At 41.8% G+C, this 16274-nt stretch overlaps 1 protein-coding gene across 1 annotated transcript; it reads right to left on the bottom strand.

Moving 5' to 3' along the window:
• Window positions 1-553: 553 nt before the first annotated feature.
• LOC101772539 lies at window positions 554-7196 on the bottom strand. The gene is made up of 3 exons (XM_004963878.1): window positions 6942-7196; window positions 5917-6771; window positions 554-916 (listed from the first exon to the last, which is right to left on the bottom strand). Exons 1-3 carry the CDS (start codon window positions 7194-7196, stop codon window positions 554-556), a joined length of 1473 nt encoding a protein of 490 aa, XP_004963935.1.
• Window positions 7197-16274: the final 9078 nt, after the last annotated feature.

The following is a 16274-nucleotide window of genomic DNA, read 5'->3' as shown; positions in this document are numbered from 1 at the left end:
GGCAACCCAACATATTTTGCACAAATACTACCATTAGCATTTTTCTTAAGAACATAGCTAAAATCAAAGGATATGACCTTCTTCTTACAATCTTTCTCAACGTGACCAACACTCTTGCATTTTTCACAATATTTTCCCTCATTCTTTACAAAGATGGTCTTCTTAGGAACAAAAGCTTTCTTCCCTTACTTAGGAACATAGCCAAGACCTTCATTATTTAAAATGAACTTTTGGTTTGTCCAAATATGCTTGAATTGAGCTCTACTATCATAGCAATTTTTCAAATCCTTAACCAAACAATTAACGTCATTTTTCAACATTTCATTTTCCATAATGAGTGAAGAATAACAAGAAAACCATCACTCATGCAAAATATATCACTTGATCTACAACATAGGTTAGATGAACTAGGTGCACAAGATTTATCATTTAGATATCACATCCAGCACCCATGCTCACTTTACCTTTGACCTCATGTGCAAGAGAAGAGTTGTGAGTTTCCTCAAGCTTTTCATGAGTTTATTTTAGATTCTCATGGGAGGTCTTTAGCTCCTCATAGGAACCTTGAAGAGATTGATATTTCATCTTCAAGTCCCTCAACTTTTTTTTCTTTGTGCATGTAGTCATCGGTATCATTGAGCATTCTCACAAGATCATCATAAGTAAGTTCAAGTTCATCATCTCGTGATACCTTTGTGTCACCTTTTGCCATAAGACAAAAGGGCGTAGAGAAGAGTGATGGAGCTTCCTTGATGGCAATGCTGACAATTCCTTTTGAGGGCTTCTCATCATCATCATCATCCGAGTTGGAGCTTGCATCGGAATCCCATTCAACATAGTAAGCTTGACCATTCCTCTTCTTCTTATAATTTTTTCTCTTTTTCTTGTCATCACCCTTCTTGTTCTTCTTCTTCTTCTTGTTTGGGAAATTCACAGCAATGTGACCCGTTTCATCACACTCAAAGCACTTCTAATCTTCAAATGGATTCTTCCTTGATGATTAGCCCTTCTTATCATAGTTCTTATTCTTCATGATTCTTTTGAGCCCTCTAATGAAAAGAGTCATTTCTTCATCAGAGTCATCAGCATTGCCACTCTCATCATTATTCTTCTCTTTTGATGATTGAGCCTTAAAAGCAATACTTTTCTTTTCTTTATTATTTGCTTGGCCATGAGCTTCCCTTTGTGATTGTTTGAAAATGTCATGAGTGAGCAATTCACCTAGCACTTGATTAGGTGTCATTGTCTTCAAGTTTGACCTCACAAGCAATGTAGCTATTGTTTCATATTTCTCCGGGAGGCACCTAAGAAACTGTAACGACCCAACCTAGGAAAACGGCTCATGCCCATTCTACAAACTAAGTGGACCACACTTGCTTACGCTTTCATCCTCGCTTTGCGTAAAAGGGTTAACCTAAGGTTGCAATGCTTTCTAGAGCTAGTTATTTAAGTTAGCTCATCCCACTCTCCACTTCCCATTTGGGACTATTCTAGAGCTACCATGCCTTATACATGGCACTTAAATTGTTCGGCCCAATTTGGCCTATGGGCTGTCACAGAAACTTATGAGAAAAATCTTCATCCGAAACATTGAAATCAAGATCCTTGAGCTCATTCACAGTATCATTCAACCGATTGAACATAACGGACACATCTTCATCCTTCTTCATAGCAAACTCACTAAACTTTCCCTTGTATACATATAATTTTGCTTCGTTCACGGTGGATGTTCCTTCATGAATTTCCATAAGCTCTTTCCAAAGTTCATGAGTGGTTGTGAGATTCTTCACCTAGTTGAACTCACTAATCTCAAGAGCACCATAAAGCACATTCGTAGCTTGATCATTGAGTAACTCATTTTCATCATCATTTCCAATTTTATTTTCCTCATCTAGAATAACATATCCATCATTCACAATTCTTCAAATCCTTTTGCCCATAGCCTTAAGATGAACCATCATTCTAGTTTTCCAATAGTCATAATTATTCCCATCAAGGAATGGTGGCTTCCTCACATGAATATTGTTATCACTAGCCATTTATCTTACTCCGGGATGGTTAAATCCTTGATACACGAAGACCACAAGTCTGATACCAATTGTAGGATCTAGAATACCGACTAAAGGGGAGTGATAGGCTGTTTCAACTAAAAACACAACACTAAATAAATTTAATATGTAACACAAGAGAAATTCAATTTCTACTCTTTCTACAACTAGGTGAGGGTTTGCAACCTAGGGTGACAACATACAATTCAATCTCTAGGAATGTAATTGCTCAAAGTAAATTGCAATAATGAAATTGAGCAAAGAAATAACTGAAGACAAGAGATGAATTTATCCCGTGGTGTCGATGACTTGCCGGTCACCCCTAATCCATGTTGAGGTGGATTCAATGTTCCAACTGCTCCTGTATTAAGACTCCGCTTGATCTTGAGGAAGCTTGAATCAGAGAACCTCTCCAAAACACGATTCCACTAGAGTTGCTCTTCACCGCTCCAGCGAGGTGAGCACAAGAACCTCTCGCAAGAATAGCCGGGGCTCCTTCACAATCTTCTTGAAGGGCTCAATGACTCCGCATCCTCCAGCCATCTAGGAGGCAGCAACCTCCAAGAGTAACAACCAATGACGCTTGCTTGAAGACTCCCTAGTGCCACAAAGCTCAAACTCTTGATGCAATGCACTAGAATGCTTTCAATCTCACAGGAATGCAACCTTTAAGCAAAGTGAGTGAGAGAGAGAAGAGGAGAATGGCTCAAGTATGTCAAGGAAGATTTCCTAAGTTCCAAGAGAGCACTCACATGGTCAGGCATGAGCTATTTAGAGAGCCAACCCCCAAAGCTAGCCGTTATGTTCAAAACGTGTGAAAAAAGGGGACTAGCGAACCGTCTACCTTTACGAGAGCAGACCATCCGCGGTTCATCCCAACGGTTATGACTGCAATAAATGCATGTTAGAATTGACCGTTGTAGCACAAGCGGCCTATCCACCCTTACAGGCATCGACCGTACGCGGTTCAAAATTCCAAACACGCAGAGCACTTGTAGACATGTCCAGAACACGTCTACCGCAAAGATTAGTACGACGGACTAGCGGACTGCCCGCCCAAAACTGGTGGACCATCTACCTCACATTTTTGCCCAACACTCTGAACCACAATGGTTTTGTAAATCTTTTCAATTAACCGGCGGACCATCCACCCAAAGGGGCTGGACTGTCCGCCGTTCACGTCCAAGCACCACTCAGAACCAAGAATGGTTATGTCCATATTTAAGTTCAAGAGGCAGACCGTATGCCTCCTAGGGTCGGACCATCTGCCTCTGTAACTTTGTGCTCCATCAGAACATTAAAAATATTATGTCTAAAATTTGAGTTAGCCGGCGGACCGCCCACCTAACAAGGCTGGACCGTCTGTCGTTCACCTTTTTAGCACAACAGAACAAGCTTGAAAATGGCTAACTCAAAGAACAGTCTGCCTCAACAATGGAAACCATCCGCCATACGCTGCGGATTAGCCATTTTCCAAAACCCATTTTACAGTCGTTCTATGCACTTTCCAAATGATACAAACCTGTATGCATGCAATGCAATTGTTTGAGCAAAGTGGCAATATAAAACCGTCAAGCAAATGAAATTGACCCCTCTTGATGGTACAGCCATCTAGCCTATTAACCCGGTCAATTATCATCCACTAAGCACCTATTAACCGGTAAAATATAAAAGCCCTAGCATATACCTTTGCCTTGAGCTTTCCAATGTGAATTCATCCAAGCTATCACCATAGCATCCAATGAAACTAACCTATACTCATATCTCCAATGAAATTGTTACTCCAAAAACTTTGTCATTAATTACTAAAACCCAAATTAGGGGTCTAGATGCTTTCACTTGCCACTTAAAGCATTGGTTCTCAAACCCAAAGACCACTGAACTGATGACAAGGCATGTTGATCGCCCCATAAAGGACGACAGAAAGCTTCAACACCCCTCCAATGCTTGCTAGTGGAGGACCTTCGATGACGATCATTGAGAGTTTTCAAATGAAAAAAAGGAATGAACAGTTCGCATTGAGTATAGATGACATGGCCAATGCTGATGACCATATACAACCTTTCCCCATGGCTATGACACAAGAAAAAGTTCCTTTTACTAACCATTCTCATACAAGGCCTGAAGCAACCTGGCATCGATATAGATATTTTCCTTGAGCCATTGATGGAAGGTATACATACACTTTTGGAAGACAAGGTTCGAATGTGGGATGAGCACAGACAGGAACAATTCACACTAAGGGCCATTATCTTTGTTACCATCAATGATTATCCTACCCTATTTGCCCTAACCGGTCAGGTAAAAAGGATGATGGCATGCGCAGTTTGCTTGGATGGAACATCATATGTGTACCTTAAGAGATTTATGAAGACAGTGTTCATGCGGCACCGATGCTTCTTATTGAAGCCGCACAAATATCATAGGATGAAGGATTTTTTTTATGCACCAATGAGAATGATTTTGCTTCAAAACTGGCTACACTTAAATGGTATTTGGGATGTGCTGGAAGGTCATGTTTAAAGTCAGGAAGAAGTCACTAGTTGGTGTTGAAAAGAAAAAGGGAAGTAAGCAGGCTAAAACTACAGACGTCGCTGATGTGACATTTAAGAAGATGTCTATCTTTTTTAAGTATTTTCCATATTGACAAGAGTTGGAAGTACACCATGCCATCGATGGCATATTCAAAAGAATGTGTTCAGTAGCACCATCTATTTCTTGGGCTTATCAGGCAAGGCAAAGGATAGACTAAAATCACGCAAGGATCTGGTTGCACTTCAAATCAGACCAGAGCTCGACGTGCAAGAACTTCCTAATGGTAAGCAATACCTTCCCCAAGCTAGCTACAATCTAACACTAGATAAGAGATTGGCTATGTGCAAGTGCTTGCGTGGGTTGAAAGTGCTGATTGGATTCTCATCCAACATCCGGTCACTAATCTCGTTGAAGGAGATGACGCTTACCAGCTATAACTCTCATGATTGCCATGTGATGATCACAGTTTTTCTCGCTATTGCAATTCGAGCTATCAAACCAGTATCGTTAAGATGGTTATCACATGGATGTGTTACTTCTTGTGTTACTTCTTCAACGTTATTTCGCAGAAAGTAATCGATTATGTCAAATTGGCTAGACTTTAGTTGTTTGTGTCGGAAACTCAAGCCAGCTTGAGATGTGCTCCCCTCCATCCTTTTTCAATATCATGGAACATCTCATGATCCACATGATCCAGCAAATAACAAATCTGGGGTCTGGGGCCTATGTACTTCCATCAAACGTGGATATATGATCGATTCATGTCAACTCTAAATGGATACATGAGGAACATCATCTTTCAAGAGGGTTGTATGATCGAGAGCTATCGTACAGAAGAGAATGTTGATTGTTGCATAGACTACATAACGATAATAAAGCTATTGGTTTAGCAGAATCTCGACATGAGGGGAGGTTGTTCGAGAGAGGTTCCATTGGAATGAAAAGATTTATCGACAAGGACAACAAGCAATTTGGAGAAAGCACATTTAAGTGTTCTACAACAACTCACAATAATGGAGCCCTTCATCGAGCAATCAAGCACATATAGAAGAAAGAAAGACAAAGGAAGGGAGCACGGGGCCACAAGGTGGATCTAGTGGGGTTGTTTTTGGAAGTGCCGGTGTCGCCTCCCGGGCCACCCTAGCAAGCGACACGGGAGTCTCTCAGTGCTTGGTGGGAGTTGGTGCACAGGTTTTAACAGTATGTTTTTGAGATAGGGATTAAAACCCTGATATGAAGTGATGGCAAGGGGGGTCCACTCTATCCCGGGATGGAAAATTTCAGCCTGAAGATTGATACCTGATATGTGCATGTTAACATGGCACATTGATACCTGTTTGGAGGGGAAGTAATTGGTCACATCCGAAACATAGGGGAGGCTACTGCCAAGAACTGGAATATCCCAAATACTACTTCTCAAAGCCTCACTACAGAATTGGATGTTAGGATGGACCTTTAGTAGAGCTCCAGTGATCTTAGCTCCAAAGAATGACCCATCCAGCTTCTTTGCGATCGCCATACCTATTGCTGCCATCCTTGGGCAACTCTCCTGAAAATCTGCATCTGGTAAAGCAAGCGCCTTGAAGTAGGACCAGAACAGTTCACGGGGTAGGATCCTAAGTTTGATCCGTTGCACAGTTCCGATGCTGGCAGTGTGGTTGTGAGTACTGGTGACAATGATCTTGCTCCCTTGTTTACAAGATCCTAGTTCCGATAATAGCACTTGTAACATCTGCTTCTTCTCCGAATCAACATTCTCAAATACATGCAGGAACCTTTTATACTTCAACTTGTGTTTGAATGTTTGCAGCGGCTCATTTAAATTGCCAAAGTCACCAATGCTATGCCTAGAACCAAGGACAATCCTTGGCTCACTATTGTCCATAACTGTCAAAAAGAAGAAATCATACAAGAAGATTGATGAGAAATGGCAGTGCACCCTTTTATCGTCACAAACATTCTGCACGAGCGTTTTCTTTCCAACACCGATATTGCCAATAATAGGAAGAATGTCTAACTTCCTTTCTGAGGGGTTGCCTTTGTGTAAAAAAAGATTGATGACCTGCTCTCTTTCAATATGCCGGCCAAACATCTCACAATCCACATAAAGGTTAGTCCTAAGAGGCTTAAAGATTGGTGGGAACCTCTCCAACAGCATGACAAACTCTTTTATACCAACAGATAAGCTCTGCAAATTTGCCAATACGTTGTTGAACTCAAGAATGCTATCATCATGGAAAATAAAGTCTTGATACTACTCGCAGAAATATGTGAGTGCTTTGCAGGATTGAAAGACGACAATAAGAAACGATAGGGTACATCCTTGTTGTCATTGACATCTACAAGGTTTTGCGATACCTCATTTGATATATCAAGGAAGTAGCGACCTCGGTACATACCATTGACAAGCTCTGAGAGCCACTCAAGAGTTCCATGATTAGTGATCTGCCTCCCCTTGGCCTCCTCAACCACACTTCCAATCTTGATCAGCATATGACGTATCCTTTGTAACTTCGCACTGGTGCTGTCTTGTCCAGTAGAATGACCAATAACAAAAGAGATTGCTCTGCTAACCATGTCACCAATGACTGCGGATATGACAGCCTCAGCCATGGTCAAACATTTCAGATGAAAGATTTTTCTATAGTATGGGGAACCTGAGTAGATTTTAAGCGTTACATGTATATCTTCTCTAGAGGGCAATTTGTACTTGAACGCTTTGATTGTAGCTTCATTGTTCCTTCGTGTTAACACTTTTTTTAATGTGAGTTGTTCAATGAATTCAGAGACCAAGTCGAAATACAAGTCAGCGAGAAGGAAAGTGACAACCCGAGGACTGTGGTTCCTCATTCTGCATGGACTGTGCTTCCTCATTCTGCATGATAGAACAGCTCACTTCCATGAGAGGATGGATCTTTCAGCAATAAATTTTTAGAAGACAGTGATCCAGAGCCGAAATTTCCAAGAAGACAACTAGACCATTGAACCAGAGACCTCAGGTCCACCAGCGACAACTCAATTTTTGTGAGCCAGACATAAAAAATGATGGAATCCCGTCCTCTTCTCCAGGAGGTAGCCAATCATCATTCAGTCATACCCCGGATGTCTTCATTCCTTCCTATTGTTGGTGACAATCTGCAACACCTTAAGGATCATCTGCCAGCTACACTACTGAAAATTGAAATAGTTGACCTGCAGTGAGTAGAGCACACAGCCCACGGCAACTGGACTAGAAAACAAATTAATGACACCATAGAAACCGAATTTTCCAAGAAGGCTAGACAGGACAAGCACCAGAGAGTCAGAGAGTTCATATAAATGGTTTTTTAAAGTAGTTCATAGTCGAATTCATCCTTTTAAATGGTTCGCTAATTTTCCACAAATAATGCTTTGGTGCTTTGTCTATATGCAGAGTGGCGTAGCCAAACTAGTGAAGCAAACACGAAAAGCAGGAAGGAGTTGCAGCAGAAATACTGAATGGCATACGTTTAGGATATGTTATTACAAATGAAGAAATAATTTAGCAAAAAACAAATAAAAATATTATTGATTGGTTGTTTAGAAGCAAGTAAAGGGCTGACTCTGTCGGAATTGAACAGAAGAGCCAGTGTTTTTGTGCCATTTTTATTCTTTTATGTTATATCATATTCGAGTTACATCACAGAAGTAGTCAGTTAGAAAATCAGTGTGGCTTCTTAAAAAAAAAAGAAAAAAATTCAGTGTGACGGAATAGCTACAAAAGTCTGGGACGTGTGCTTAGTTGTCAGGCGTCACCTCGACGTGCCATGATGGACAATCACCATTCACTCCAGGGAAAGTCCTGCAAGTCATTTTCCTAGCAATAACTTCTTTTGACACGCGCGCGGGCGAACATGCCCCGGGCGCGCTGGCGTCGAGGCAAGCCGGGCAGCAAACAAGATCGACTTTGGGGGCCCTCCATTCAAGATTTTCAAACTAAACATTCGAATATCCCTTTAGCAAACTTGTAGTCCTATGGTCGGAGTTCAAACTTTACTAAAGGTGTTTGTCCAGATTTTGAAAGAATTTGGAGATAACTAGAGCCAAAGTTTGCCAAAAACTAGAGATTTTGGACTTAAGACATTTTAGCCGATTTGGTGGAATTTCAGGAGTTTGGCTGTCTTTGACTCGAATTTTGGACAGCTTTTGTGTTGAATTAGACCAAGATGCTATAGAAGAAATTGTTTTTCGGTATTAGGTTTTCAACTTTCATTTATAGATTTTCTTGAGTTTAGTTCAATAATTTGGAGGAACACACTTGCCAATAGGCGCACTCTGGATGGTTTCCAGACTTGGAGCTGGAATGCCGAGAGGGCTGAGTTGACTGTTTTACCCGACTTTGACCAAGATTTTGAGCAGGTTCGGTTACAATTTGAACCTGGGTCAGTGTAACAAAGTTGGAACACACTCAAGGGAATATAACTGTTATTAAAGGTTTTACTTGAGGTTAGATGTAAAGTTGTGAGATAACAGGTGGCAAAGTTGAGGAAAAACTTGAATTCCAGGACTTCGGTTATTTGTAGGGTTTAATATACTCCTGGTTTGATTCTTGTTTTTGACCTTCTCCCACTCCGAATTAGCCAAAGTGTTATTAACAACAGTTGTTTGAAATTAAAAGTTTTACAACTCTTATTTGGAAAAAAATTTAAGTTTGTACATAAAACTCAAGTTTTATAATTAACTCCAAAAAGAGCTTTTTAGGGTCAAAATGGACATTTCACCTCTTTTGCTTAGTGACTAATGACTTGATTAAGATTAATTACACCTAATCTAGGCAGAGTTGTTACAATGACCACCGAGGAACTTGCCGAACAGTCAAGGCTTCGCACCGAGGCTGGAGAAGGTCTTGAGCTGGTTGAGTCTAGTAAGGGCATTGCGGACGAGGTTGCCGTAGACGAGGTTGGTGTCACGGCTGCTGTCAATAGCGAGGTGAACCCCACAGACCTGATGGCAAGCAAGGAAGTTTATCTTCCCACCCTACGGTTCGGGAGATCTTTGGTTTCAAAGAATACCATAGATTTCTATGTTAGCAAGGGCTTTTTTTCCGAGGGTATCGCTAGGCCTGTAGGTGACGAGATTGTGCCTGCGCCTAAGGTGGCGAGGCTATGCTGTTAAGAGACTCCTTCACCGCTGACTTCTTCACAATTGTAGATAAGGTGGCGAAGGCGGTTTTTAGGAGGTCTGAGGGGGATGGTGGCGAGGTTGAGGGGAAAGAGGCTAAAGAGGAGGGAGAGGCTAGTCCTACTTGAGGCTCTGGAAAGTCTAAGGCGCCCGCCGAGGGCGATTACAAGGACAAAGCTTTCGACCCCGAGAGTAAGTGCTTGCTCTTTTGCTCAACTTTGACTGTATTTAATTTTTATTTCCCTATTTTTCTAATATGCCTTGCTTTTGACAGAGTATGAGAAATCTGTTAGCTGCTTCGAGCCCAATGACTTGGCTAGGATGTCAGCTACCCTCGGATATAAGGTACTATATTCGACGCTTGTTATTTTTGTTTCTTATCATTTTTGCTGTTATTTAATTTTTCCCTTTGGTGTTTCTGTTTTGCAGTTTGTTATCCTTAATAAACTTGCTGTCGATAAGCTGGCAGCGAAAGAGAGAGACATGCTTGGTCGGAGCATGAAGTTGATGCAGCTCGAGGCTAGGGTTGCAAGGCTCGAGGAAGAGAATAAAATTTTATGTAATCTGAAGAATGAGCTTTCCGAGGCCAACTCCGAGCTTGAAAGAAACAATGTGTTGCTTACAAACACTTGCAGTGACCTCGTTCAGCAAGTTGAGATGTTGGAAAAGAATTCTGAGGAAAATCTTGGCGTTTTGGAGAAACTCCAAAACACCGTGGAAAAAGATGCTCATGCCATTATGGAGAGGACAAGGTGATTCATACCCTTGGCCAAAAGCTTCAGGAACAGAAGACCTTTGCTGAGGAGGTGGAGCAGGCTCTTAAGGGGAGATTTGCCGAGATTTACGAGGGATACAAGGCTACTCTTGCGGAGTTTGGTGCTGAACCCCTTCCGTTTCCAAGTGATGAAGGCATGAAAGAAATATTTGATTGGATGGATGAGGAGTTTCAGGTATTGCCCGAGGTTTTAACTGGGGTCAGTGACTTTGCCACTTCTTTTTGTATTGAAAGCATGCTTCAACTTCTTGAAGAGGGTGGCTGCTCGCATTTCTTAAAGTACGGGGCTCGTACCCACAAGTTTCCCTCAGCCTCAGAGATCGATGCAATGGAGAAGTCCAAAAATGTGAGAGCTGTGAAGCTTAACGTTTACAAACAACTTTGGGCTGCTTCTGGGCAAGAACACGCGAGGCTCATTGCCCAAAAGCAACTTGCACAGGTCAGGGCTTGTTTGACTTTATGCTTCTCTGGCTTCTGTTTTTTTTTTGTTATTTGGCGTTGTTTTTCATTTTTCTGCAGACCAAGGAGGAAGAATCAAAAGGTGAGGACGGGAACGGAAATGGTGGCGTTGATCAAGGAAAGCAGTAGCTCTCGAGTCTAGCTAGGAGTTTGTAGTTGTGGTTATAATCGTGATGATACATTCGATGTTTGATGGGCTGCTTTTTTGCAGACCATGCTGTAAATATTGATTGCTTGGCTAGAACTTTAGTGCTTCAAGCTAGTTACCTTTAACATTGGTACCCTCGCAGATTTCTTTTGTCTCGATGTTTTAATGTTGGTGTGATCTTATTTGCTTGGTGACAAAATTCGTAGCATGAAGGAGCAAGTGCCGTTCTTTCTTTTTGAAAAATGTCACCCCCAGCTCCTTCCTGCGTAGATTTTAGTTGGTTTTATGTGTTCGTTCCTTGAGCTATACGATGGATATTTGTTTGTTGGGCTCGAGACGAAGCTACAAGAACAAAGGGATGAGAAGTGTTTTTGAAAAACGTCACCCCCTGCCTTTTGTTCGAGGGTTTCTCTCGAGGCTGATTTCTCACGGTAAGAGGATGAAAACGGTTTTTGTCTATCAAAAAATGTCACCCCCCCTTTTCATCCTTTTTTGTGGAAGAGATTGAACTTGGAAATAGCTTACGGATCTAGAAGATAAGTCGACGTAAAACTTGGTTTTGAGTTTTGTTGACTTAGAAATATAATGGAAGTTTAGTTGATATCGCAACCCTTGGTTGCTTCAACCATGAAGTTTTGTGAGGTCGCAATTTTGGGTTAGTTTTGCTAACCTCGTAGTCATCCTATGAAGCTTGGTTATGGTTTAGTGTTTAGTTTGGAAAATTAAACTACCAGCTTTTACTTTAAAGGGTTGCACGATGGAAAATCATACTTAGGCCTAAGGCTAAAACCTGAGAATAAAGGGTCGAGGATATTTTTTTGAAAAAAACATCACCCCCACCCTTTTGCGAGGGTTATGGCCAAGGTTGATACTTCGCGTAAAAGGATGAAATGATTTTTCTTGTTGAAAACCATCACCCCCTTTTTATCCTTTTGCGTGAAAGAGGCTTGGACTAAACCTGGCTCGAGGGCTTATGGTGGAAGTCAACAAAAACTTGTTTTGAGTTTTGTTGACTTAAAGATATGGCGAGCAGCTAGTCGATATCGCAACCCTAGGTTGCTTCGACCACAAAGTTTATATGAGGCTTGGTAGGCCTTTTTCTGACTTGCCTCTCAATTTTTAATCTGCAAGACCGAGCATGTTGTTGTAACCCTTGGATGGAAAAAGAACTTTTTGTGCGTATAGCACGCATGTGATACAAGACTATGCAACTTGTCGTTGCTTTCATGTAACTTGCATAGAAATGCAAGTTCTCAACGCGCATAAACACGAGGTTAGGCAACTTGTTGTTGCTTTCAAGCACTTGCGCAGAAACGCAAGTTTTCATTGTGTAGAAACGTGAGGTTATACAACTTGTTGCTTTTAAGCACTTGCGTGGAAACGTAAGTTTTCATTGCACAGAAATGCGAGGTTATGCAACTTGTTGTTGCCTTCAAGCACTTGCGTAGAAACGCAAGTTTTTATCATGCAGAAATACGAGGTTATGCAACTTGTTCTTGCTTTCAGATGAGAATCATTGGAGGGAATTTCATTTCATTGAACTAAAAGAAATTTTACAAGGATCTATCTCGTTAAAAACCTTGCCTTCAGAAAGGAGCCCCCGTAGCAAGGAAAAGAGTGCAGTCTGAATATGAGAAAGTAAAATGCGATAAATTAAATTTGATACCCTCGATGTTGTTTATAACTTCACCAGCCAAGGGTAGCTCCGAACAAGATGTTTAGGGATAGTACTACGCAAACTGTCCACGTTCCACGAGTGTGGTAGCTCCATGCCAAGTTGGTCTTCGAGGTGGAAAGATCCTGGCCTGTTACTTCATGTGACAATGTACAACCCTTCCCAAGCTTCCTGCAATTTCCCAAGGTTCTTCCAAATTTTTTTCTCTTGATGATGAGGTCACCCACTTTGATCTCTTTGCGAATCACTTCTTTGTCCCTCCACCTCCTTGTTTCTTACTGGTACTTGTCAAGATTTTCTGCTGCTTGCAGTATTTCTAGTTCTATCATGTCCTTTTCAACATTTACATCGTCTAGGCTATCCTCGGCCCTCAGCACTCCCAAGCTTTTGTTTTTGATTTTCTCAGGCGTCATTGCCTCAAAGCCAAATAGAAGCTGAAAGGGTGTGAAGCCTGTAGCCTGGGGTGCTGTTGTATTGTGTAACCAGATTACTCTCAGGACCTCATCCACCCACTTTCCTTTCTTTTGATCAAAGAGACATTTTTTTATGGCTAAGAGAATTAAGCCATTTGCTCTTTCCATAGCCCGTTTGACTGGGGATGATATACCGAGGCAAATTTTACCTTGGTACCAATGCTTGCACAAAACTCCTTGAAGTCATAGCAATCAAATTGCTTGCCGTTCTCCATAGTCAGTTCCCTAAAGACTTCGAAACTGCAAATGATATTTTGCCAAAAGAATTTTTGTACTGAGCTCGAGGTTATGTTTGTCAGTGGTTTAGCTTGATCCATTTTGTGAAGTAGTCGACTGCTACTACAGCGAACTTGCAATTGCCTTGAGTTGTTGGGAGTGGGCCCACTAGGTCCATACCCCATCTTTGTAATGGCCAGGTTGGTGAGATGAGCTGTATTGGGAGCGATGGTGCATTCTGCTAGTTTGTCATCTTTTGGCAGGCTTCGCCGCTTCTTACCAGGCTTTGAGCATCATGGATTGCGGTGGGCCAATAGAATCCTTGCCTCAGCGCTTTGCTCTGGACTATGATGTGCGAGTCGCAAAAACCCTTGTGAATTTCTATGAGCAACTCTATCCCGCTTTCTGTGTCTATGCACCGTAGCTAGGGAGTTGATATCCTTGACTTGTATAATTCTCCATCAACTATTGTGTAGTCCCTGGCCTTTTGTTTTAGCCTATTTAGCTCAACCTCGTTGTGAGGCTCGAAGTACCCTCTCAGGTATGCCATAATTTTGGCTCTCTAGTCTAAGCTTTCAATTGTGTTTACAATCCTCGAGGCAGGTTACTTTGTTGATGGTGTGCAGATGACCTCGTAAAAAACATCAAGAGGCATGGGCTGATTCTGTGCTGCTGCCTTTGCCAGTGCGTTTCCTTCGTCATTTTCCACCCTTGGGATATGTTGTACAGTGAAGCCTTTGAAATATTTTTCCATTGCTCTCACTGCGGTGAGGTACTTGACTAGCTCCGCCTCTCTAGCCTCGCTATTCTTTTCTATATGTTCTTTGATTACTGTCGTGTCTGTTTTTATTATGAAAACTTGTTGGCCTAAGGCTATCATTTTCCTAAGCCCCATAACAGTGCTTCATATTCAGTCATGTTGTTTGTGGACCTCGCGTCATCTGTGAAGTTTAACCTGGTGGTGTATCTCATTTTGACACCCGATGGCGAGGTGATGATGGCTAAGATTCCAGCCTCCCTGTCACACCAGGCCCCATCACAATGTATGATCCATGAGACCTCGATTTCCTCTTGGCTGACACATGAGGATGTCCAATCTACAATGAAATATCCTATAACTTGCGATTTTATCACACTTCTTCTATGAAAGTTCACGACATATTCTGACCGCTCTAATGCCCATTTAGTTATCCTCTCTGAAGCTGCTCTATTTGTAAAGAGACCTTGCAATGGTTGGCTTGTGACTGCTATAATTCTATGGCCCTCGAAATAATGCCATAACTTGCGTACTGCCATAACAACTACATACGCGATCTTTTCAAGCTTCGAGTAGAATAATCTTGACCCCGATAGCGCCTCCGACACAAAGTAGACTGGAATCTGCTTTAGCTTTCCATCAATTTCTTTCTCTTGGATTAGAGCGACGCTAACAGCCAAGTTCGAGGCTGACACATATAGTAGGAGAGGTGATCTTGGCTCGGGTGGGCACAACTTAGTCATGTTCGTCAAGTAGAGCTGCTGGAAAGCCTCGCTCTGCTGCTCTCCCTACTCAAACTTTTTAGAACTTCACAGAACTTGGAAGAATGGTAAGCTTCGCTCCGCGGCCCTTGGAATGAACCTGTTAAGGGCTGTGATTCTTCCCGTCAACCTTTGCACATCTTTCACCAAGGCCGGCTCTCTATATCAACTAGTGCCTGGATTTTGTCTAGGTTGGCCTGGATGCCCTTTGTTGAAACTAAGCATCCTAGGACTTTACCCCGCTGGACCCCGAACACACATTTTTTCGAGTTGAGTTTCAGGTTTGCTGCTCTTAAATTAGCAAATGTCTCCGTGAGGTCAAGTATGTGATCTTTCCTCTTATCACTTTTTACAGCTATGTCGTCGATGTAGGCTAAGATATTTCTGGGAAGCTGTTTGGACAAGATTATTGCTATTATTCTTGAGAAAGTTTGCCCTGCATTTTTTAGCCCCTTGGGCATCCTCACAAAGCAAAAAGTTTCAAAGGGTGTTATGAAACCCATTTTTCCTTTATCTTCTCTTTTTATTCGAATTTGGTGGTACCTCGAGAATAAGTCCAACAACGATAACATTTTGCTATTTGTAGCATCGTCCACCACCTTGTCTACTCTTTCCAATGGATAGTCATCTTTAGGGCATGCCTTGTTTAGGTTAGTGAAGTCTATACACATTCTACACTTGCCGTTCTTATTCTTGACTAGTATGGTGTTGGCTAGCCATTCTGGGTAGATAATCGGGCGTATGACATTAGCCTCGAGGAGTCTATCAACCTCAGATTTCATAGCTTGGGCTTTTTTTTCAACATTTTTCTAAGCTTTTGCTTTTTTGGCTTCGCACCTGGCTTTATCTAGAGTCCATGCACGATTATATCTCTATCAACTCCTTTGAGATCACTAGCGGACCAGGCAAAAACATCTTTGTTTTTGTTTAGGAACTCGATTAATTCTTTCTCCTCCTTGGGCTTGAGGTTAGCCCCTATTGTGACATATCTATCCATGACATAGTCATCTAGGAGAACATTTTTTGTTTCGCCATCCTCGCTTATCTTCACCTTCTCTTTGTCCCTCTTAGGCTTAACATATGGCTTTTTCTCTTCTTGCTCCTCAATCTTGTTGGGAGTCGTTAGGTGGTGCACATTCTTTTGCTCCGGGGTTACACCCTTTTCTATATTTCTGGCGGTTTGCTAGTCGCCATAGACTATGATGACTCCTTTCAAGGCTGGGATTTTCATACACAAGAATAGCTGCCTGATTGCTGCATCAAATCTATTAATGAATCCTCTCCCAAG

Source organism: Setaria italica, chromosome III, assembly GCF_000263155.2.
Source record: "Setaria italica strain Yugu1 chromosome III, Setaria_italica_v2.0, whole genome shotgun sequence".
Classification (NCBI taxonomy): Eukaryota; Viridiplantae; Streptophyta; class Magnoliopsida; order Poales; family Poaceae; genus Setaria; species Setaria italica.
This window is presented reverse-complemented; position numbering and strand designations above follow the sequence as displayed.

Bases quoted from the DNA above. Each gene is read 5' to 3' on its own strand.
- LOC101772539 (XM_004963878.1), bottom strand. From the start codon at position 7,196: ATGGCTGAGGCTGTCATATCCGCAGTCATTGGTGACATGGTTAGCAGA. The intron at 6,772-6,941 runs GTATCGCAAAAC...GCAAATTTGCAG, and splicing joins TCCTTGATATATCAAATGAG to AGCTTATCTGTTGGTATAAA. The intron at 917-5,916 runs GTATCAATGTGC...TTCCCAAACAAG, and splicing joins ATTACTTCCCCTCCAAACAG to AAGAAGAAGAAGAACAAGAA.